Genomic DNA, 24868 nt, shown 5'->3' on the forward strand with positions numbered 1-24868 from the left:
AGCATGTCCCCAGGCCCAAAACATCAAATAATGCATGCCAGCAAACTGTAGTCCGTTTCGTGTATTCCAGCAATGACGGTACATTCCCTGTTTTAGAGTCTAGTCCTAGATCAGAAACTTACGAGGATTCCCTACCTGTTTGAATCCTCATATTCCCTACCTGTTTGAATGACTTTAGTCCCACCGCAAAGTTTCTCCCCTTCCTGCCTCGGGATGGTGTTGAACGAGAAGTAAATTAGTGTTTTCAAAGCTCTTTTACAGAAGTTAATATGTTTCTAACTGGTACAGCACACCTTGTTTTCACTATGAATAACTAGCCAGTGTGCCTTAAGTGGAAGTCACCTTTTCTGTTTTAGAAAAATGGGTGGGGATTTGGTGAGGTGGGGGCTGAGAAAGACAGAGCAGATGAATGAATCAACATAGGAATAGCGAAAGGTCTGATCCTTTGGGAGGAAGGAGAAAAATAACAAAACCCTGATGTACTGTATTGTATCCATTATGTCTGCTGAGAAATTAGGGTCAGGGCCCCGAAACTTTTCACTATCTCTTGGCGTCTGTTTCAGTTCAGGTGGGGTGGCTTTCCCCTGTGATGGGTCATTTCCTTCTCTCCTTTCACATTCCTGGCTGCATTAAGATGACAAATTTCACGTATAGGTTCGGGCACAGGCATGAAAACCTAAGCTATTCAGCTGAGTGAGTGCAGATGAGTTGATTTATTGTGAGGGAAAAAAGGGGTGTTTGAAGAGCACAAAAGACTTTTGCGAGCCCAGCTCTGCAAGAAAGCACACATTAGATGGCCCAGGCCCTACCCTGAACCCCAGACTCCCTGGTCTGAGGCCTCATCAAACCTATCAAGTATGGAAGAGAAATGTTAAAGTAATTAAGAGACGTCTTTAAAGTACACCTCCACCAGAATGTGTGGATCACAGATGAAACTTTATTTGAGAAATAACCTTATAGTGGTTTGCAGAAATATTTGGGGTGTAATAAGTAGAATAAAGGTCTTGTGTTCTTTTCTATCTGTGAACTCTGCAATAAATACTTCTCCTGCCCTCCCTTTAGGAGGGGATAGAAAAAATCCTGGACAGCAGAGAGCAAGTCCATCAGATCAAACATGACTGCGTTAAATACTAAAATGTTCAAAGTCCGACTGAGATAGATAAAAGCTTTGATGGAAAGTGGATATTTCCCAGGGACATTACAAGCAATAATCCAGATGTTATGGTGTAATGCAACGAGTGTCCGTGGATAGATCAGGAGCTCCAGCCAAGTCGCGCCTGATACAGTCCTCAGCCTTGCCCTCCCATGCTGTTCCGCCATATGGAACCGATCTCTAGGCCCCCTTCATAACCAGCTTTGGATTCCATTTTCACAGAGCTCATAGAGCTAAGTGGAGCTGTTTTATGGACAAGTTAGATAGAAGCCTTTCCAAGATAAACATCCAATTTGAAATTAGGACATACCAAGCCGCAAAATTATTTTAGGGCATATTTCATGGAAGTGCTGCCATTTTTCTTAAGCAATTGCCAGACTGTAGGATGCCCTTTGATCCTTTGTGGACATTACTCCCTTTTTTATAAAAAGGATTTTGAAATAGATGCAGTGTTTAGGGAGGAATATATCTGTCGGAACTTTGAAGCATGGCCGTGGGACAGGTCATGCTTTAGCTTGTTGGTTGGCAAGTCAAACTTTAAGAAGAAAAAAAGCAAAAGGAGGAATTGCAACAGGATATATGAATCAAAATCTCATTTTTGTTTTAAAGGTAGAAGTTTTTAGCCCATGTACCTAATAAGCTAGAAAATGTATTCAGTATATCGATATCTATATAAACATCTATAGATATATGTGCATATATGCAGATACATCTATTTATATATTGTGATGGTGTGTGTATATGACCAATACAAAAATCACTTAATTTTAACTGTTTCATAAACCTTTATTGAGTATGTTATATCTGGAATATATTATTTTTATATATAATAACAATAATAATGATCATATATTATTCCGGATGGAACATATTCAATAATAAAGGTTTATGAAATAGTTAAAATATTCCTATACATATATTCCCATATATGTATATATATATATATATATATGAAGTAAGAAGGAATTACTTATGTTCACCAGAGAAGAGGATAGTTCTTTCTTTTTAAAATTCTTTCCTCATTTGCCCCTTCTGTTCTATCTCAGCACCTGCAGAACCTATGTGTGTGTGTGTGTCTGTGTGTTTTAAGAGAAAAGTCACATGGATATTGATATGGTTAGACTTTGTGTCCCCACCCAAATCTCATCTTGAATTGTAATCCCCATAATCCCCACTTGTCAAGGGAAAGACCAGGTGGAAGTAACTGAATTATGGGGGTGGTTTCCCCCATGCTGTTCTCATGATAGATTCTCATGAGTTCTCTTGAGATCTGATGGCTTTATAAGGGGATCTTTCCCCTTCACTCGGCACTTCTCCTTCCTGCCGCCTTGTGAAGAAGGTGCCTTGCTTCCCCTTCACCTTCCACTGTGATTGTTTCCTGAGGCCTCCCCAGCCACGCTGCCCTGAGTCAATTAAACCTCTTTCCTTTATAAATTTCCCACCAGGCAGTTCTTTATAGCAGTGTGATAATGGAGTAATACAGATAGGAAGTTTGGGAATATGTGTTTTCTTGAATGTATTTTGTTTAAGATTGTCATAAATGATCAAAATACCTAGTGTGGCATTGTTGCATCATTTATTAAGAGTGGTGGAGTGGCCTGGGTTCGATGAGGTAAGCTGGGCTATAATGACTATGGTACTGACATACCATTTGTTGTGATAAATTGTGACTAACTGGTGTCCGAGCAAATTGGTGTCTAAATGATCTGGAAGATATAGCGAGCGATGACAGGAATGAATATATAGTGTTAGAAATTCATTGCTCGACGATGATGCTCAGCACCATTTACATTCTTCAGCCCATTTATTTCTCCTTCAATAAAGAAGCCTATGCTTGTGTTATTTCACTTATTGAACGGACAACGTAAATGAACTCTGCTAACTAAATGCAGCGTGTGGATCATGTGGGGATCCCGACTCAGACAAACTAGCCATAAAAAGGCATGGTTGAGACCATCAGGGAAATGTGAATATGCACTGTGTATTTAATATGCTAGACAACTTATGGTTAACGCCATTGAGTGTGATCATAGCAGGATTGTTATGTAAAAACAAATGTGGATTTTGCTTTAAGATATTTCAACCAGAAAGGAATGAAGGCATAGGTAAAATAAGATTTGCCAGACAGTGAATCTGGTAATTAAGTACATGGAGATTTATTATACTCTTCTCTTTACCTTTGTGTATGTTTGAAAATTTACATAGTGGAAATTAAAAAATGAAGTGTGACTACTCTATTTACAACTTATAACAGGACATTTGCCTTTTTCCTCCAAGGTATGTATGAGTGTGAGTAATATAATTTAGCAAAGGAAATAAGAGTTAAGTTATTGAACCCCTCCTGGGTCCCAGGTGCAGTGAGATGTGCTTTATACGCCCCCTTCCCTCCCACCCCCACCCCAGGTCTGCAAAGCTCATTTGGCCAGCTAGGCCACTGGAGGCTCTATTTGGACTAGTGAATCTTACATGGTATAGGGCTTTTGGTAGTACCCCAAGGAATAAAGAGAAGTGGAGACAGATTCAAATGTGAAGGATAAATTCAAAGTCATTATTTCTGAATGCCCAGAGATATTTTGCTTCCTTGCAAAGCAATGCCTTGTTCTGGTATAATATCTCTGTTGCCCAGAATGTCTTTCTTCCTCTCACACTATTAAAATAGCTAAAGGCCCAGTTGAAGGAGTCCCACCAAAGAGCGCATCTGGGTGGGAGTACTGGCCAGTGCCAAGTCAAAGTGTTGCATATACTCATCCTTCACTATATTATTACCACTCCAAAGCTTGAGAAGGAAGTCACATAACTGTGACAGCAGGTTTGCAAAACCAATGAAAATAACAGTTTTCCCCAGGCAGGGAGGAATTTTTTTTATAATTAAATACTGAAAGTTGGAATTCCTATGTTCATCAAAGTCACTCTCAGGAATTAGAAGCAAGTTTACATGTCATCTTTATTTTTTGCTTTAGTCCTCTTTGATACGCAACCTACGGCTCTCTGAGTCCTTGAAAAAGAACCAACTCTGGAACGGGATTATAAGTATAACTTTGTTGGAAGGGAAGAATGTCTCAGGAGGAAGCATGACAGAGATGTTTGTCCAGTTAAAACTGGGAGATCAGAGGTATAAAAGTAAGGTAAGTTCCATCTTTTCCATAAGGAGAACAGTATCTTTAAAATAAAAAAAAATTAAATACTGTTTCCCACTTTAAATTTTACAAAAGTAGAAGTAATTTATGTTCAGCCCTCCTAACTATATTAAAGAGCAGAAAACAAAATAATTGTATAGATGCAGTCAATTAATGTGGGTATTGTTTTAATTGCTTAGTACAGTTTAATTTAGTAACTCAGAGCTAGAGAAACCTTATTAAATCATAGATTTGAATGTGTGACTTATTTTCAATTTGAAAATAAGCAAACTATGTTTCATAGAATGTGGGAAAAGGATAAGTAAAAGTTTTCAAAATGGTACAAAAATAGAATAGCATAATACGTGATATTTGAGTTAAAATATGTGAGATAATTAAAAATATTTGCTTTCTCTTGCTTGCTAGTCTTCACGCCAAAAATAGTATCTAGTGCTGCTGTTTTTTGCTGGGATTAAAAATAATAAACTATCCAAAGTATGAAAAGTGATTTATTTTAAACAAACATAATGGCATTTTAACTGTCTTTAAAAATAATTCATCTTATTCTGCTGATCCAAATTCCATTTAATTTTTAATCTTCGTAATTTGGTGTGGATTTTATTTCAAAAACTATAGTCCCTAAAGCATGATAATTAATTAGTTTTACATAACTGTCAGACAGGAATATTTCCTATGTTTTATGGCTTGAAGGAGCTCTGGGGTACTTGAAACTTAAATCACTTGCCAAAAGCCACACAGGAAAAAAAAAATCAGTGGACGATTTTGAAAATATAACCGAGGATATTCCTAGCATCGAGGATGCAGCAGATACAGACAAGTTGGAAAATGATTTAGGGAGGCAAGAGGTTGTGCGCACTGCACAATTTTCAGTACAGAATCAAATATTACATGTCATTTACTCTAGCACAAAGTAGAGAATTGAAGCTCATGTTGAAGAATAGTTTATAAAAAATGTGAAAATTGAGGGCGTGTTAAGACAGAAGTATGCAGATAATTATTTTAACCAGGTGATTTCAGGCTTTGCCTCACAGTGAGGGTATCCAGGATAACCATATCTCTCTACTAAGATTCCTTTAGCTTGCCAGGGTCAGGCTAAGGATTTGTGGAAAAATTATTCATCACTAAGCACACTTAGCCCTTTGGACTAAGGTGAAGTGTAGAATTAGTTCAGTATCTGCTACATTCACCCTTGGGGAATAATACTGCATTTAATTTGTGGTCTAACAGGGCTTTTCTTGTTTTGTTTTTTGTTTTTTTGTTTTTTTGTTTTTTTTTTTTCCACCCTGATTTCTAAATTCTGTGATCCAATATATTAAGCCTGATGTGAAAAACAGCTGAAATGATTTTACATGACATTGGCTACAGCCGAGGTCTGAGTTCTCTATGTTTTTCTGATGCAAGAATAGTTGGTACGGGGATTTAATACCTGACACTGCACCCCTAGAGCCTAATACTCTGGGACCAACATTCTTGCTCACTTTGTATTCACATATTTAATCTCTATATAAAGGAAACAAAAATGAAAACCCTGCCAATAAACCAAACGTAGAAGCAGTTTGAATCACTTTTGAAGAATATAGAAACACTTGTGGAGTTTTCAAGTCACTCTCGTTCATTTTTAGGTTTGGCTGCAGTGGAATTTCCTAGTCTTTCTCCAATCCTAGTAACTGGATTCGCTAACTTTGGATTTAAAAATAGGTAGCAATATACAAGTCGTGGGTTTCTCATTTAATGCAGCTGACAGATGTTAATTAAGACCCTAAACTGTTAATTTATATAGTTAGTAAGCTAGCATTGAATGGATATGCCAACAAAACTGTTACTCGCATTCAATTAAGCAATTAGTGTGATGTCCTATAAGAGAGACAATTGTAAGATGTCTGTTGATATATGTCCACTGTGTGTGTGTGTGTATATATAATTTATGGTTTCTTGTGAGGTAACAGTACTCTTTGTAACTTGGTGGATAAATTATTGCATCTGGGGGGCAGCTAAGATAGTAGTAATGTTTTGCCAGTTCTTGAACCCACTAGGTCCCTTTCATTCTAAAAAAAGAAGTTTACCTTTATAAGGGGTGAGGTCCATCATCTTGACCCTCTGCAGTTTAATGATGAAATTAATGTGTAGCTTCTGTAGCAATGAATGACATTTCAAGAAAATAAATATTATAACTGCATGTTTTCTAGACACTGTGTAAGAGTGCAAATCCGCAGTGGCAGGAACAGTTTGACTTTCACTACTTCTCTGACAGGATGGGCATTTTGGACATTGAAGTGTGGGGAAAGGACAACAAAAAGCATGAGGAACGTCTGGGCACGTGAGTCCCCTCTGCTTTCCAGTGGCGGGAGCATGTTTCTGCATGGGGCTGGTTCTGAGAGGTGATCTTTATCTGTTAGGGCTGAGGGCACTACCTTGCATCCCTCACCCCAGAGTGCCATCAGTGAGCTGGATGGCCAGTCCTAACTGGGGGAAAGTTTGCTTTTCATTTTTGTTTGTTTAATTGGGAAATGTCATTCAGTATTGATTAAAATAGTGCGTGTAAGGAATTATCTAAATAAAGTTAAGCTGCCATCTCAGACTATTCAAAACATTTTATATAAATTTCCAATATACGCTATAATTTTGGTTTTGCTACCTAGCAAAATGTTATATAATTAATAAAGGTCTAAGGCTAGGTGTTCCCACGATGGAAGCATTTCGCTGTCCTTGATGTACTTTATAGCACACCAAGGAATGGAGTTGGAGGCCAAATCTGTTTTATTTTACTTCTTTACTTTTGGACCCTCTCAACTGAGACACTCACATGTGTAATGAACAATAATATCAATATTATTGCTTCTTCCTAGGGTTGTAGTGAAAAATACAATGAAATGAGGCAGCATAGGTGCTGTAACCCGCGTACAGTAAGCAAAAAGGAGATGCTGGCAGAAGCACAGATCATCTCTGAGCTTCAGAAAAGCCCTTTGAGTTACTGGTATCATGCTCATTCTATAGATGATGAAATGGAGCTTCAGAAGTTTACACATTACTTGGCCTTGGACTTAGTCATGAGCTCCAGAGTCAGGATTTTGTGTTTTCAAAGACCAAGTAGTTTTCTCCATCAAATCACTTGCCTTGTGTTCATTCTGTATACATATTATTTGTACGCAGATCTTAAATTTAAACACAGATGTTGAAAGGGATCCCATCCACTATGGGGTGTCTTTTTCGAAGCTGGATCTTGGGTTCAGGGAGATGCCTTAAGGTCACCCCTTGAGGAATGGAAGGGCCTCCTTGCACCTCTCCTCTGTGGCCAAAGCATCTCAGCTTTTGCCTGTGCTCTGTATTGGGATTCCATTTGAAGAAAGGGTTTTGTTGCTGAAAACTAAAGATTGAAAACCACTTATCTAGTAAAAACCCCTTCATTTTACAGACAAGGAAATGCAGAGGCCCAAGGAGGTGAAATTTTTTTTTCATCAGTAAGGTGTTTAGAGGCATAAACAGATTGAGACCCAGCTAACCCAATACCTGTGCAGGGCTTTTTCTCAGTAAAATGCTTAGCACAGTGTTTGACTGCTTGTTGTCATTGCCTCATCCCACCTCAGAATCCTGAGATAGATGCGTGAGGAGTTCAGTAGCTGTGGAATGTTGCTCCGGTGTCTCTCAATATGGGTACCCTGTTGCATGGGACTGTCTGGCATGTTGCAGGATGTTTAGCAAACCTGGCTCTCACCTGCCTGATACCAGTAACTTTCCTTGATTATTGTGTGGAAAACACACAAGCATATGTGTGCACACACATGCACACACAGCATCCCTTTGTTTCATCACACGTGTCCAAACACCCCTAGGGGACCAGCACTGCCCCCACTTGAGACCTCTCACCTCACCCTCCACATCTCTGGTTGCATTACTTTGCACCATCTGCACATCCCCAATTCTATGCTTGTCTGTTAGATTGCAATCGTTTCTTCCCTGGCCGTCTCCCAGCCAGGTTTGCATTTAGGAGAAAACCCACTTCCTGTGGTCCTGTGGTCCAGTCTTCTACAGACGTGGCCTGTCGGATGACTTCTGTGACCTTGTCTCTCACTTCTCCACACATACAGGGTAACTGAGATAGCTCAGGCTCAGGTACTTCTCAGTGTGTCTGACGTTGTCACTGCTGTGATATACCAGGACCCTGCCAATACGGATGGTAGTAGGATTTGAAATTTTGTGCTAGCCGAAAGAGCAAAGATCAATTACACAAATTCAGAGAACTCTGTGTCCCAAAGTGTTATCTGAACAGTGGAACAGGGGCCTCCTGTGATGAATGGCCAGCGTGTTGTTTTAGTAGGTGCAAAGAATAATGCCCCTGCATTTCACAAGTCATTGTGCTGTCATGCTTCCTTCACATAATAGGAAACGCTTTTCCAAATGAGTGTTGGGTTGCTTCACAGAGACAAAAAAAGTAATTTAAGATGTCTCTTGTAATCCATGTTTTGTCATTTGGGTGTTCATTTATTATTTTAGCTATTTCCTGTTTATAACCGAGACATATACCTGTCTTGGTGGTCATTCTGTTCTTCCTCTTTATGAATTTTAAAGAATTTTTTTTTTTTTTTGGTATCCTTTTCCTTTTTCCTCTCCTGTAGTACAAAAGATAACAAAAGTATCTCTTGGGAGCTGGTGCTACTGCTTTACCCTGCCTCGAGCTTGCAGGTGGGGGAAATCTACAATAAAATATCGACTGCTTCTCAGACTGAAAGATTGTGCTAGCATATGTACATCACTGACTTGCTACTTATGGTTCCTTCTTCCTGGCTATTGTTTAAATATTTCAAGTTTTTTTTTTTTTTTTAACACATTTGCTTTTCTTTGTGATCTTCATTCTAAGGCCCAGCTATTTTCCAACTGTTGGGAAAAACCTTTTTGCATCAGGAGGCTCTCTACTGGTGCAAATGTATCGTAACTCTCCTCTCCAAAGCCTGTCTCATGCTTTGTTTTTGGATAAAATCTTGATATTCATAATTGAACATTACAGTTAAAAATCTAGATGGACTCTCTGGGGAAATTCTCTTCAGGGAAGCTGTGTAGGCAGTTCAGTGGGAGGGAAGGAACATCAGCTTTGGGGTCACACATCCTGAGCTTGCTGATAATCACACTGTCTGCTAATTGTGGGACTTGGACAGTGATTCCCTGTGGAGTCTGGCTCTGTATCTGTATAATGGGCTCACTCGCCAACTGGCAGGGTCATCATGGCTAACAGTAACAACATCTACTTGACACTGTTTATTCCCTTGCACACTCTGATGGTAGGTATTACTTATTATTAATTTTGAGATTTTTCTGCATGTAAACTGTAGGTCCTCACACCTTGGCAACTCAAATTATGCAATTTAAGAAAATAAGATAGGACTAGTAAAATTCAATGTATTTTTTTCCTCCAAAACAGCATAGAATTTTTTGATATTTTTTGGTAAAAGTGGGCAGTGACCATCGTCAAGGACATGGTAGGAGGGGCATCCATTGATGGAAGGATTGGGCAGTGTAGGTCAGCCTGAACAATACTGAAGTTTTATAACCATGTATGGGCTGGGGTAGTGGTTGCTTATGTGTAGAGAAATCACATTGGCATGGGTAGGTTGTTAGCTTGGTGATGGTTAAAACATGGACCTGCCCCGTAGGCCCCTCATCCAGGCTCTCCTGAGTCATGTGGAACTTGCTGACTTCCCCTTCCATAGTCCACCTACCTGCAGATTCCCCCTGAGCCACAAGTAACTCCTAAAAACACTGGGGTTGGTGAGATGAAGGTGCTTGGGTAAGATCAATCATCCCCTGAAACTGTGTTGCCTACTGACTCCAGTGTTTGTTCATGGGCAAAACAAGCAAAAAAGCATCTGATCTTAGATAGGAACAGTGAGCTTTTAGGGAAGAGTAAGACATAAAGCTAAGTTTAACCGGCTCCAACTTTTAAACAAAATGTCAAGAGTATGAATATAGAGTAATATAGATTATTCCATTTTGAGCCATTTCAAAGTAATCATACCAATTTCTTAAAGTATATTTTATATTTCAAGGGGATTCTACAGATTAACTCATTATGGAATTTTCTAGACTTAATTTAGTTTGGAAAGGTTGAGAATGGGAACCCACAAGCCCATTTGGACTAGCCTGCCTCAGAGTCCCTCCTCAGTCCCAGATGGTGCTGTATAAAGTGACTGTGACATTCTACCAGTTTATTAGCGGCTCTGAGGCAGTGAAAAATCTGGGCTGGAGTATTTCTCTGGACAAATTACACCCCATGTCGTTGATCTGCTTTTACAGCCGGGCTTGACACATTCACCATTTTCCTCCTGTTCCCTGGCTTCCTTAGCCTCTGAGATTTACAGCTTTTAAAACTCTAGCACTCTTTTCTGCCCCTTGCCTTTGAGTTAAAAGCTGACCAGTCTGTAATATAAAACATAGAATTATGGTAATGAATAAGAGGTTAAAAGCTATCATGGCAAGTAAAACTTGAGCAGGTTTGTCTGACTGATATGGTAAAATTATGTGTTGAATTAAAACATTAAAACGCTGTGGGATTAATGGAGAAAGACAAGAATGGGAGGTCAGAAACAATGCTAAATCAGCACATTAACTGCCTGTGGGCTAGAGAGGGTGGCTTTAATATATGCCTTTTGCAGGAAAGGGAAAAAAAAGTAATTTAGTCTGTTTTCTTCAGGTGAGTAGAACAATGGCATTTTAAATCTAAGAGGCACTTAGTAAATACATGTATTTCAATTCCTTTCCTACATAGGGGAAGAAACAGAGGCTGCAAAAGATTTAGTTAGTTCAAGAAAAAACACTATAATTTGGAGTTTTTGACTTTATGAGTTTTGTTACGGCGCTGACATTCATTCTTTTGTGCATTCAGTGTATTCAAATCTTCAAATCTAGAGCACATTGTACGCTGGGCAGAAGGCACAGTACTTGAGGATTCAGTGGACAGTGACACAGAAAAGGCTGCTGTCCTTGGGCACTGATGAGTCTCGGGCTACTACAAGTAAGCAGGCAGTGGCAGTAGGTGGAATGAGGGCTGCAGGTCCTGGCATCAAGGATACCAATTTGGGCTTAGAATGGAAGAAGAGGCTTCCTTGAAGAACAGCGGTCTAAGCTGAGACTTGTAGGAACAGTGGTAATTAACAAGCAGACAGGAAGAAGAGCTTTCCAGGAAGACAGCAAAACATAGGCAAAGGTCTGGAGAGGAGAGAGAGCACATTCTCTCCGAGAACCTTGATGGAGTGGAAAAATCAGTGGTGTCACATGATAAGGCTAGAGATGAGGGCAGGGGTGAAGGCACAAAGCCACTGGATTCCACGTCTTGCAGATGAGCTATGGGAGTTCCTTCCTAGACACTAACACAGCAGTGACTTGGCTATTTTGATTTCCATCATGTAAATCTTGTTGTTGCAGTGGAGCTCCTATTGATTACATTTTTAAAAAGCTGATGTTGGAATAAAAATTTCCTGGTCACCTAAGGGCTCGGTGTGTTGCACCTTCTGAATGACTGTCCAAAGACATTTAGTCCCCTTGTGTGTGAAGTCATATATGATGCCACCGGAACAGACCTAATTGGTTCATGCTCATTAATTGAATTCCTTATATAGATGCCCTGAGTGTGTGTTTTCCATATTGTTTCTATCAGACAGAAGAGAGCAATTTTTATAGGTTTTATTGCTTTATCCATTTTTATTAACTAACAGATCATTGGATATTTTGACCAGCGTTTCTTGAGCTGTCGTGAGTTAAAAAAATTTACATTAAAAAAAAAAAGACGTGTAATTCACCACCACTAAATTACAAGTATTTCTGTAGTTCAGGGGTCAGCAAACCAGGGCTTGTAGGTGAAATCCATATGGCTGCCCGTTTTTGTAAATAAAGGTTTTTTTTTGGGAAAAAGCCTTCATTTGTTTACATTGTCTGTTACTGCTTTTATGGTACAAGGGCTGATTTTAGTAGTTGCTACAGAAAACTTATGGCCCACAAACCAAAAATATTTAATTATTAGCCCCTCACACCTGCCCATAACAGGGAAAGGCTAATCCTGTACCCTACCAATAAGACGTAGCCAAAGAGAGGACAGAAAAGAGCAAGATTTTACTGGTCTTCAGCAGTGACTAGAAAGACATAAGAGCCCAACCAGATTATTTAGTATTTTTTGCAGAGAAGAATCCATTACACTAATGAAAAAGAAGAAGTCTAGATTCTGCTTTTGAGATTTTTTGTGTTAAAGGTGTCTTTGATTAATGTATTATAGAATGTTTACGTCTTAAAGACTTTAAATTTTAGTCCATTTGTCTTTGAACCTAAGAAAAAAACACAAAAAGCCATTATGGTCATTTGATATTTCTCTTTTGGGAGGTTGGATGAGTATTATTGTTAACATTATTTGCAATTTGAGGGAAAAAAGCCTTTCTTGTTAAAAAAAATTCTGTTGCTTTTCTGATAATGCAGTAACCTCTTACTAGGTTGGGGTTAATGAAAATATTCTCCCAGTCTCTGGCTAATGTCCAGAGCTTCTGGTTCTCCTTCAAACTTTATGACAAAACTGGAGCAGCGTGAGCTGGAGTTGAAATAGGTTAAATATGAGGCCTGAAGAAGGTTTTGTATGAAATACATTTTTTCTGTCTCCCGTCTTTCCTCCTTCTTCCAGAATGTGGAAATAAATGGGGACACCAGGTGGGTAGAAGAGTTACAGAATGTTTATAAAAAGTCATCATTAAAGGGGGCCTACTATGGTAGCTTTAAATTAATTCTGAACATGCTGGTTCATGTGGTGGGTCAGGACCTCTAAGAGGCTGGGTCATAACCCATGTCCAGAAAGACTAAGTTTTAATTTTGATTGACATGATGCTAATATCATGATGCTAATATATCAGTTTAACTTGTTCCTTCTAGTCACTGAGAAAGTACAAGTAAATATTTGGCTGGATTCACTCGTGAGTTATCAAAGACTGTAAAATCCATTAAGCTGCTGCCTAAATCTTCAACCTGTTGCTCATAGGACTCTAATATCTAAACTACAAATGGCTATTTTTCATGAAAGTGTTCATTCTAGTGAAGGGACTGATTTTTTTATAATAACGTAAGTGTAAAACATTCACAGTAGACAGAAATGAGTGAAAAGCTTGTGAAAATGTGTAATTTTGAGAAGAAACCCAATATTTACTTTGCATTTCATCTGGTATGTGGTTCAGCTTTTACTTAAAATTGACAAACTGCTCTGTTCCAATAAGTTGAGCACTTAAACAGTCGCTAGGAAAATTTTCACAGTTATTCCAATTATGGTAATACTGCTCACAGCGTTATTCGAGTACTCTAGAATTAATATCGGTTCATTTTGAATTATCCAAGAAAAATTTTAGTAGCGCTTACTTGTATATTATTTTTGACCTTCAAACATTATTAGCTGTCAGAGCACTTGTATCTAAATAAATTTTGGCTGCTCAAAGAACCAACAACACCACCATCCCAAAGGCAGACGTTTAAAGGACAAAAATAAATTGCCATTATTAATGGTATTAAAAAGAATGTGCCATCAATAGGCTATTGTTAATTTGTGACATTGTGATTAGCAGAGAAAATGTCTACAAATTTGGATTATTTACCTTTCCATAAGAAAGAGCTTTACTAAATGAAAGTGTATATAACAGTGTAAAATAATGCTTAGCAAAGTATTCCGAAGTAGAAATATTACTGCAATATTGCTCAAGAATTTGTGGGGACCTACTTTTCTAGAAATAAATGGTTTAAGGCAATAGACATTTCTTTCTTTCCAAGCAAATTTGATTTCCCACTTACATCATGCTTATGAAATAAAAATATTAACCTATTTTTTCGTAGATAGTAATGCAATTTAACTTTAAAAGCTTCCCTATTGATACAGAAAAATTGTTTTGATTCAAATCAGAGGATTATTTAAAAATACTTTTTTTGTAATTTGTCTCCCATAGAAATATTTGATGAATTTATTACATGCAAAAGCTCTAATGGCCACTCCCACCTGTAATTGGGGTCACTTTTGATAAATAGGAAATAAATGCCCAGTTAAGTTAATTATATGGACACATATTGGTATGTAAAATATTTTAAAATCTTGTAATAAAGTCTAGTAGAGTCTTTTAATGTCATATTTATTTGGAAAAGTGATTGCTAGCTTTCTCTTAAATTTCTTAAAGTGGAAGTTTTCATCCACATAGCTATGTGGCTCAAAATTGCCATTGCTTTATATAGTATGTAAGTTAACCTATTTGTAATTAACTGCAAATGTACAAAGTCCATTGACAGCTTAGGGTAAGAATCTATCCTTATTGTTCATTCTGGGGAGCAGTGCTTCCATCCTTTTCTGAAGTCTTGAATATTCATCTTATTCTATAATTATGGAGGGTAAAGGAGAATGTAAAAAAAAAAAATGACGTCTGGGAATACCATGCCCCACTTTACTCAACCCCACCTACTTCACCCACCTGCATACATAAACAGAGCAGGTGTGGTCCAGGCAAACCCAGAGTTGTCAGTGTTAAGGCAAATAAATGGCTTAGCACCTCAGTCCCCCTTTTTGGTGTTTGCTTCTGTATTTAAATGTGTTTGAGGTTTTCAACATCCCCAGAACATTGGCTGTTAAGAGGCGGAAAACATGCAATTTATAGCAGATGGGTACAGCCTTTCCTGGCAGAGCTGCTGAAATGGGATCAATCAACAGCACTTCATGCTCCATTTGTCCAAAAGAAACCCACCTGGGGAAACCCTGTGGCACTGTGCCTATTAGGAAAACACCTTAACGTGTTTTTTAAAATAAAAATTTGCCAGTTGGCATTAATCAGGAAGAAAACGGTTTCTCCGTTAACGCTCTCCCACTTGCCTTTCTCTTATCTTTTTTTTTTCCTTCATGTTTTGAACCATGATCCTTTATTCTCTTTACTCATAAAAGGCACAGCCCACGGAAGCCATACAGCATGCTTACTCATAAGGCTTAAACTTTCAAACTTTTTCTTTCTAATTTTTGATCTTATCTTTCTACAGACCTTATTTGGCAAAGATCCACTCCTCTTTTCATTTTCCATCTGCCGATGCTGCCTTCTTTTTGATTTTCTGGACCTCTTCCTCTCCTTAATTTTAGAGTGTGTTAGGCTGGGAGTGAGCGTTATGAATTAGGGCAACCTTCGCTGCTCAATAAACCTAAGACCAGACAGAGTGAGTTTTGGGGGATGATGAAATCAAAGCCAGGTGCTTTGGAGGTACTGCAGTGGCCTTGAATTAATCACTTTTCTCTCTCTTGATTCCTGAAACTTTTCTAGGTGTAAAGTGGATATCTCGGCACTCCCTCTGAAGCAAGCCAACTGCCTGGAGCTGCCACTGGACAGCTGTCTGGGGGCTCTCCTTATGTTGGTCACACTTACACCCTGTGCGGGGGTCTCCGTCTCTGATCTGTGTGTCTGCCCCTTCGCAGACCCCAGCGAAAGAAAGCAGATTACCCAGCGATATGTGAGTGTTTTTCCTTATTGTATACTCCCCCTCCTCCCACCTTCTCTTTTAAAACAAAGTCTTTATTGAAACAAAGTCTCTGAATTGAAAAACTACATCAAAAGAGATCTTTGTCCCAAGTTTCCTTGTACGTCATAAAACAAGACATCAGACTTAGGGGTTAATGCATTAGTGAAAAGGTGACAGTGGAATTAAGAGTTGGTTTTGCTATTTTAAAAGGCAAAAAGAGATTCTGAATTTTTAGTGTTTAGCAAGTCTTTGGGGAATGTTGAAATCCCCAGGGAAGCAGACTCCTGCTTAGGCTGTGTGTGTGTGTGTAAATAGGACTTTTAATATGAGTTCACAAATAACTTTACCAGCCATTAATGGTTGCAATGTTATGGATACCTTTGCAGAACTTCTTAGGATCAAGTGAGAACCCGCTCATGCCTTGTAAAGCAATAACACTAGCTGGACATGAAGAACCGCTGTTCGGAACTAGTCTGGATGATAAGAGCAGTGTGTGATTTCTCCCTAAGTAGTTGCAATGAGCTTAACAGTCCACTCAGCATTTTTAAATGAAATGGCTGCGTCCTCTTCGTTTATTTTTTGTACTCTGGCTTTCCAGGTGCCTTTATTTGCATTCTGCTTTTATCCTATCTTCTGTATAAATCAATATGTTTATTTTAGTGCCACACAGGGAAAGCATGTTTTAGGGAAGTGGCATGAAAATGAAGCAAAGATGAATCCCTATTCAATGGCACTATCATTCTCAGCATAAACTTTAGTGTCTCCAGGATCCTTCACTGTGTAGATGTATTGATTAATTGAATAATTCTTTATCTTCGGGAGTACAAGACCTAGCCACATAGCTCATTGTCAATGCAGAGTGTGCATGTGAGGCTGGCATACTGTGAAGAAGGTTTGACACAACTATTAACATTCTCTCTGATTAGGTAAGCAAATGAAAATTTAATGGTGAAGAATAAAACTTTTCCCCAAGCTTTCCAGTGGATAAGTTGACAAATTTACCAAATTCGTGAGGAGTTTTGTGTGTTTATAAAGGAACATTAGATACCATCATAATGCCTGCTTTGAATAATACTTTAGGATTTGAGGAGTAGTCATCGAAAAGAGGTTTGAAGAGGCTATGGTCAAAATAGAAATAGTCAGTGCTTCTTCAGCTAGCAAGCTAGCCAGCACGTTAGAGGGAACGAATGCTGTTTCAAAGCACAAGTTACAGCCCCCTGGATTTGTTTTTTAAGTTATGAGGACAGATCCTCTTTAAAGGCATTTCCACTTCTAAATTGTAAAAGCACTTCATTTCAAATGCATTCTCTTAGTTTAAAAACTAATTGTTTTGTTTGTTTAGGTTGAAAATATAGAGGAGAAACAACTTTCAAATGTTTTTAGGAATGATGCATATTAAGTTAGGCAAACTATTATTAAGCTTGTGTTATTCTACCTGAAATGCCTAAATAGCAAGTATTTTAATAGCCTTTCGTAAATCCTTGAGGTCTGTTTATCACAGGTTTTTAGCTATCTAATGATGACAGAAATAGCATGTCCAGAGGTTTTGAGGCAGTATCTTTTTCAGTAGGTGTGTTCTGGAGGCAGGAGAAGAGAGTTTATCTGCTGGCCTCTTTCATGCACAATTTCTTAAGGATGCCATGTATATAAACATCCAAATATTGCTGTATGTGCTTAAGAATGAGCAGTAGATATATTCAGACTTTGGCTAGTACAAACTCAAGGCTAAAGTAAATATGAATCTAGGGTGATACTAGATACTTAATCTCTAATTCAATGAGCTAGCTAAAACAGACCAGAAAATTCACTGTTTCTGCCCCAACTCTCTTTAGAGTGGTGATAAGTATCTGTGATGGGTCCAAGTTTAGTCTCTGGAATCCATAAAGTTTGTACTAACTAGTTCAGAATAATGTTGTGTTTCAGAGTGATTTAAAAGTTGCATTAATGAGAAAGAAGGGGGGAAAAAAGAGTATCAGTGTAATTCTACCCACACATTTTCCTGGTGGGGTATCTATGCTATCACCAGGGGGCGATGTTAAAAGTAGATTATATGTGCTTCTAATTGGTTTATTTTAAAGCTGTAGTTAACTAATTCTCAGTCACTTTTCTTTTAATCTGGCTGCTATAAGTGCCTAACCGTCCTTATATAATATGTTTTTGGGGATTTTTTTTAAAGATTTCATGAGAAAAAGGAAGATAAATCTAGGATGCACTTCCTATAGGACTTTATGACATTAAGTAGTATATTAAAAAGCTGTTTTCACTTGTATCACCTTTTCAACCCTCAGTGCTTACAGAACTCCCTGAAAGATGTGAAAGACGTCGGCATTCTACAAGTGAAGGTTTTAAAGGCAGCAGATCTCTTAGCGGCAGATTTCTCAGGTACAGGACATTTTCATTTTCTAATTTATCTTTATTTATTTCCTGCTTTGAAACAATCTCCTGGCAAAGCAAAATGCTTAATAAGCAGAAGTATGAATATAACAGTCATGCTCCTTCAAATAGAGTCATAGCAAAAAAGAGGCAGACTTGAGCAATTTCTTTCACATAAAGCACCTATTTACACAATTATTTCTTTCAAATGATTTTATGCTGATTCAGTAATACTCAAATCTATTGAGCTTCAAAAATATTTGTGGAGTATGAGTCAAGACTTCTTTATTTGTTAAATTAAGTTGTTGGTCAAGCTTTTCTACGTAACCTCAAATGACAGTGATTCGACTTCTCGCCTTTTGCTGCTCTCTGTGCTGAATGGTTCATATGGTTCATAAATCTGAGCTTGAAGTCAGATCTGGCTGGCACCTCATCGTAATAATGACCAGAGCCTAGGCCCTGGAATCACTTTGCAGTTGACATTCATTGTCTTATAGGAAGTTTCTCTTGGTGCTTCTGTAACTTGAACTTTTAGAAAGAGGCCAAAGCAGACATGCTTTGTGCTGAATTATGCTCTCCTGCACGTAGAGTAATCCAGACACGCCAGTGTCTGACAGCGACTCCGCACTCATTGCCAAATTACCCCCTTGTGCTGACTAACAATTTAGCCGCCTACATGACAGATGCTATTTACCAAGTAAATTGATGAATACAAAGAGTATTCTACAGCATGGTTCTATCTATTGATTCAGGATTGCATGGTTTTTAAAAATATATATCTCATATTTTTAGAATGTGGGCTACTCTTTTTCTTCCTTTCAGACAGGAACAATTTCACTATATTCGTACAGCCTCTAAATTTCTGAGACTGAGTTTAAGGAAGTTCAACCATTGGAAAAGAGAACTTTAGTTTTCAGCGCATTATATTACAGAAATTTTAGGAAATATAAACTTAGTTGAAAAAAAAAAAGTTCTCCTCACCCTGCTCAAAAATGAAGCAATAGAAATGACTACCCTATAAGATGATCCTGACTAGTGAGAAGATCCAAAAATGGTTTTTGGGCCAAATAGAAGATACAACTTTTGAGGCTTGTAGGTGAAGTACTCAGATGATTGCTTTTAATATTCACTAGTATTATTGCAAATGTTTGTAATCTCATGTTAATTAAGACATTTTTCTTTTTACTTATATTTTATGAAAACAGTCAACATTTCACATGTGCCTTTGACATTAGTGGTTCTGTCATCCCTAAAGCACATTTAGAATTGCCTATGAATTTTCCAGAGAAAATTATTTTTAATTCCATGTAATTGTTTACATACAGCGCTTTTCGAATGCACAGTTGTTTTTCTCTCAGGAAATGTCTCCAGCCCCAAGAACTCATTTATGCCTTCCAGCATTTAAAAAAATTCTTTCTGTAAGTTGCATATATATATCTTTTAATCTCCAGTGACTGATGATAATGCATTAAGAGTATTTTTTGAAGGCTTGTTTACAACAACATCCATATGTGGAAACCCTTTGTTTTTTTAACCCGAGATGGAGTCCTGCTCTGTCGCCCAGGCTGGAGTGCAATGGTGCCATCTTGGCTCACTGCAACCTCTGCCTACTGGCTTCAAGCAATTCTCCTGCCTCAGTCTCCCCAGTAGCTGAGATTACAGATGCCTGCCACCACACCTGGCTAAGGGAAACGCTTTTGAAAAACTTAATTTACTTAACCTGTTCTATCAAGTAACCTCCATAAAGCCCCCAAAACTAGTTTTTATAAAGATTGTTTCAGGCCAGTGTATCATCTCCAAAGAGTATTTTGACTATTAAAATAAAGTGAATAGGAGAGGATACCTGAAGAAAGAGTCTTTGTAAAGACCCTCTCTATGGAAGAATAATTTTGGGAGAAATGTTTTCATCTTGTTGTTTTATGTTCAAGGTATTCAGTAGATAGTTTTGGAGTGCATGAAGGTAAGTACCAACAAATTCCAATAACGATAGCAGTAGTTAGAAATGAAATAATGCTGTGTGGTTCGACTAAATGCCCTGGTGTTTTACTATTTCTGTATTTATGAGAAAATTCTTGCTATAGTGAATTGAGGAAAAGTGATTTGTCATTAGCTAAACATGTGTTTAGACCATAATGACCTTCGTTTTTAGAACTAAGTCTCACAGTCTACGTTTATACATTGTCAGGCTCCTGTGTGAATCCTCCAGAGTGTTGTTCCCACCAAGGCACTGCTTTAGGGCTACAAAGTGGACTTATTCCAGATAGTTGTAATTTAACTTTTCTATGTGAAAAAAGAAATGGATTCACATTACCGTGAGGTAGCAATGAATACCTCTAAGAGGTCAGAGATCGTGGCCTACGGTGGGGATCAGGCATTACTGCTGTTATCATTATTGTTACCAATTCAAAGTATGTAGTAAAAAAATAAAACAGACCTCAACAGTGTCATTGGATCAGGATCAGAAAAGCCACCCATTTTTGTCACTGCCAGGAACATTTAAGAAATAAGTATTTCTACTCTATGCCTTCCATTTTCCAGTCATCTTACTTTATAAATGAGCGTTCATTTATTGCAGTTGCTAGGGGAGTAAAGCATTCACCCACAAATTAAAAAAAAATGCATTTACTCCGGATAACCAGGGACATTCTCTAAAGAATGATGGTCATTTTAGACATGGTGCAAAAGGGAACCTTTCGTTCTTTCTGCTTTTCTTTTATCATATGTTTTTATTTTGTGGTAATTGCATGTTTCTAAGAACAACATGAAGTAACCACAATAAATGATGCTTCAGTTTAGTTTCACCTAAAGTTCAGGAATCCTGATAAAGCAAAAGTCCATAGGGATTAGTCTTGGCAGTAGTCCATACGGAGGTTATAGTTACCGTTTTGGGGGCAAAGGGACCACACATCCTGGAGGAGGAGTGAATGCATATGGTAAACTCTGTGGTCAGTAGTTTCCTAATTTTAAAGGCGTCCACCTCTTTTCGAGTAACCATTAGAAAAAGAAAATATAGGTCATTCAAGCCACTGGAATCAAATTAGAAGGATATTCCCTGTGAGTTGTTATTGATGTTATGATTATATAGTCATAAGAAATTAAACTCTGGAAAAATTGAATACTCATTACTATGTTAGTATTTTAGAACATTAGAATAAAATATACTAAGGTGAATTTATTTCTCATAAAGTTGTTTTATCTATAAAGGAAAATAGTGTATACATTTTCAAATGTGTTAAAAGATATGAATAAGCCTAAATCTGTGTATATTACCAGTATTATATTTACAAATGGTAAAGTCTTTAATTCTGTAATGTATAAAAAGGTATATTTACTGTTTTTAAATTATGCCTTTTTAAATAAATATGCTAATTGATTGTGGTTGAAGCTATCTGTTAATACATTTAAATGTATATTTATCTTGGAATTTTTTAGAGTTTCTGACATTTGTGTACAAGAGAGAAGACTTTATTCAAAGAATCTTAAGTAATCTATCTTCTTTGGAGCCTGTCTCTCTAAAATTGGTAAAAGCTATTTTTTCTCAGGTCTATGCCAACGTTATACGTGGATAGCCATAAGCAGTTATTCTAGTAGAAAAGCCTGTCAAATGTTTTTTAAAGAATTTGCTTCACAAATTCCTTGTGCCCAGTGTAACCTAACATTTTTAAGTAATAGGTGATGCAGCCTGATGTCATTACTTTTGTAGTAAACCAGGCCACAGCCTTGATTCATGAAACAAATGATAAATTGTACTTGGAGGCTCAAGGTGAATAGCTGTGTGTAGTGTTTGACAAGACCAACATACTTCACTCAGCTACTGCTAGTCTTAAAATGCAGGTATTTTAAGAAGAAAATAACTCGCATTCTAATGATTAACTGAGAAAGAGAAACATTTTATTCTGGACAATGCTGAGAAATGGACAGTATAGCAGGTTTCATACCTACCGTAGAGGCCCAGACAGAAAATTGTGGTATATGCTGCCCAGGGGCACATCTGATCATAAATTAATACTGTCGAAAGAAAATACAAAGTTAATCTCATAAACTGTAAAAAGAGAATATAGTAAACAATGGGTTAATGGGAAAATTGTTAGAGAATTGAAATGTTTTTCAGTCCAGATTATGTCACCTTTCAGTACACATGACAACACCTATGTTACCCATTGAGAGAGATCAGCCAATGAAGAGTAGGAAACTGTATTGGTTTGCTCAGCACATGTGTGCAGATTATTCAGGATAGCCTTATTATAATTGATAGTATGCTGCTGAGAAGCTGCCAGGATTGTAATGTGTTGGGGTTAATTCAGCACTAGGAATTGAAACCATCATGGCCACCACTGGCATGATGCATATGCCAAGATTCCACACCAAATCAATGATTCTTCCTTAGCATTCTTAGGATCAAAAAGTGGGTTCATATAGCTACCTTCCTGTTACTTAAGCTTTCTCTTTATTAGTTTTATTCTCTAAAATAATTATTGTAAGAGACTTCCTTCCCCATAAAGGATGTTCCAAAGGCAAGAGGCCATTCTTCAGTCTCCCTCTGTTTCACACTCATGGCCCTTACCCTGTTCCCCCCAGGATACCCCCTACCCACTCAGAATCCTACATAATAGGGGAACTGGAAACTTAGGGGAGTTTACTTTAACTCACCATGCCAAGAGTAGCAACAAAGCAATCAGAGCAGCCCTCCACGCCTAGCTTGGTGTGGGAGGATATGAAGTGACATAACAGCACAACAGAAAATGCAGTATAGGCTTCAATATCCTCTCTTTTTATAGCACAATCCCATTGTTCAATCCGTTCTCACATTGCCATAAAGAAATTCCTGTGACTGGATTATTTATAAAACAAGAGGTTTAATTGGCTCATGGTTCTGCAGGCCGTATAAGAAGCATGACAGCTTCTGCTTCTTGGGAAGTCTCAGGGAGCTTTTACTCTTGATGGAAAGCAAAGCAGGAGCAGTGGAGCAGGAGTCTTACATGGCAGGAGCAGGACCAATGGATAGGGGATGCTACACACTTTTAAATAACCAGATCTCTTGAGAACTCTATCAGGAGATAGCACCAAGAGGATAGCGCTAAACCATTCATGAAGGATCCACCCCTGTGATCTAATCACCTCCTGCTGGGCCCCGCCTCCACCATTGGGGATTACACCTGGACCTGAGATTTGGGTAGGGATATAGATCCAAACCATATCACTCATCTTCACTTTTCATGTTTCCATTATTCTAATAATCTATATGTTATGATGAGAAGCTAGGGAATTATCAGGAGGCAATGGAGGGACAAAACTGGAAATATCATCTTGACTCACAATTTGGAGTTGCTTGCCTTCCAGAATTCTCCTGGGGATTTTTATTTCACCCTTAAGACTTTTTGGCACCCTTTGCCATTAAAAACAAACAAACAAACAAAACCCAGCCATCAATCATGAAAAGTTTCCAAAATATATCTGGATCCTCTTGATATCTTGGTAATAAAGGTGTCACTTGGACCCTTTTCTCTTTCCATTGTTAATAAAGGAAATAACTCCCAAATTAGCATAATCTCAAAATATCTATCAGAGGAAAAATAAATATGTTTCCAGATGAGAAATCTAGGTTATTATAAAGTATCCTTATTTGATAAATAGGCATGTTAGGGGACCATAACAATTGCCTGATCCAGGAGAATAAAGATACATTTAATTACAGAACCACTGTTTCTTTCCAGAGAACCCAATATAGCTTCCTCGACCACTTTTTAAGTATTTCTCAACTTCAGGAAAGTCAGCTTGGGGGCAGTTCTGGTAATTGACCACAGATATTCATTGAGCACCACACTTGGTTAACAGACACACCCTTAGGGAGCTTGCGATCCCTAAGAGAAGGCTCAATCTTCACTCTGCCTTCGCTCCTCTACTGCAGGACATGAGGTGTAGGAGGTGGTGTGTACCTTTGAAATAGATGGAGACCTTCTTCAAAATCAGGGGGTTGCATTTCCAGTTCACTGGTTCCTTGGCTATGCCATTAGGAGGAGCTCTTGGTCTGTCCCCCACACAGATTTGAGCCGTGACTGCAGTAAAATATTCCATTCCTTGGGTAAGTGCATGAGCCTTTTCCATGGGCCCTGGATTCAGCCTTAACTAAACCAGTGTCCAGTTCAATGATTTATTCATTGAAGATACAAATTAGTGCCCATGTTTTTGCCTTTTGTTTGTATGGTAGCTGTCTCTCATTTTAATCCCTATGTCTAATGACATGGAAGATATACAGAAGCAGAGACCCATGTGTTAATCTCAGTTCTCCCACATACTGGCCTTAGGCTCCCTCTAAGCCTCCATGTCCTCATGGGTATTTTAAGGGTTAAATCAAATCCTAAATGAACGTGCCTGATATATATTTTGTGCTTAATAAATGTATTTCCCATTCCTTATTAAATGCATTTTATTAGAGTATATTTGATACGTGAAGAATTGTATAGGTTGTTTTGTTCACATATTGTTTATAATTTCCCTAATTTTAGATCACGTTAGACATATAAGCTGATAACCACTTTTATCTCTTCAGCCACTTTTAGAAATCTAGTTACCACTCTAAGATGTTTCTTTTTGTTTCTATTTCTATCGAGTGCTTAAAAAGAAGGCAAAAAAATATGCTTCATGGTAGAGAAATTCTCATACTGAACTACTTTAGTGCTTGAATTTTACATTTTGATAATGTGGATAATAG

At 37.9% G+C, this 24868-nt stretch overlaps 1 protein-coding gene across 20 annotated transcripts in view; it reads left to right on the top strand.

Annotated features, from left to right (window-relative positions):
• The window catches only part of MCTP2 (multiple C2 and transmembrane domain containing 2), a 254545-nt gene that overhangs the window by 121941 nt on the left and 107736 nt on the right, over positions 1-24868 (top strand). For 17 of the 20 annotated variants that reach the window (XR_010151516.1, XR_010151517.1, XM_016927477.4 and 14 more), the window contains 4 exons: positions 4114-4278; positions 6477-6607; positions 15588-15774; positions 18072-18165. Coding sequence is in view for 18 of the 20 variants with exons in the window: in XM_016927477.4 (XP_016782966.2) it covers positions 4114-4278; positions 6477-6607; positions 15588-15774; positions 18072-18165 (577 nt within the window). In the remaining 2 variants the exon portion in view is untranslated. The remainder of the gene's footprint in view (positions 1-4113; positions 4279-6476; positions 6608-15587; positions 15775-18071; positions 18166-24868) is intronic. The other 3 variants (XM_063794363.1, XM_063794365.1, XM_063794364.1) reach the window with 1 other exon arrangement.

This window comes from Pan troglodytes, chromosome 16, assembly GCF_028858775.2.
Source record: "Pan troglodytes isolate AG18354 chromosome 16, NHGRI_mPanTro3-v2.0_pri, whole genome shotgun sequence".
Lineage (NCBI taxonomy): Eukaryota > Metazoa > Chordata > Mammalia > Primates > Hominidae > Pan > Pan troglodytes.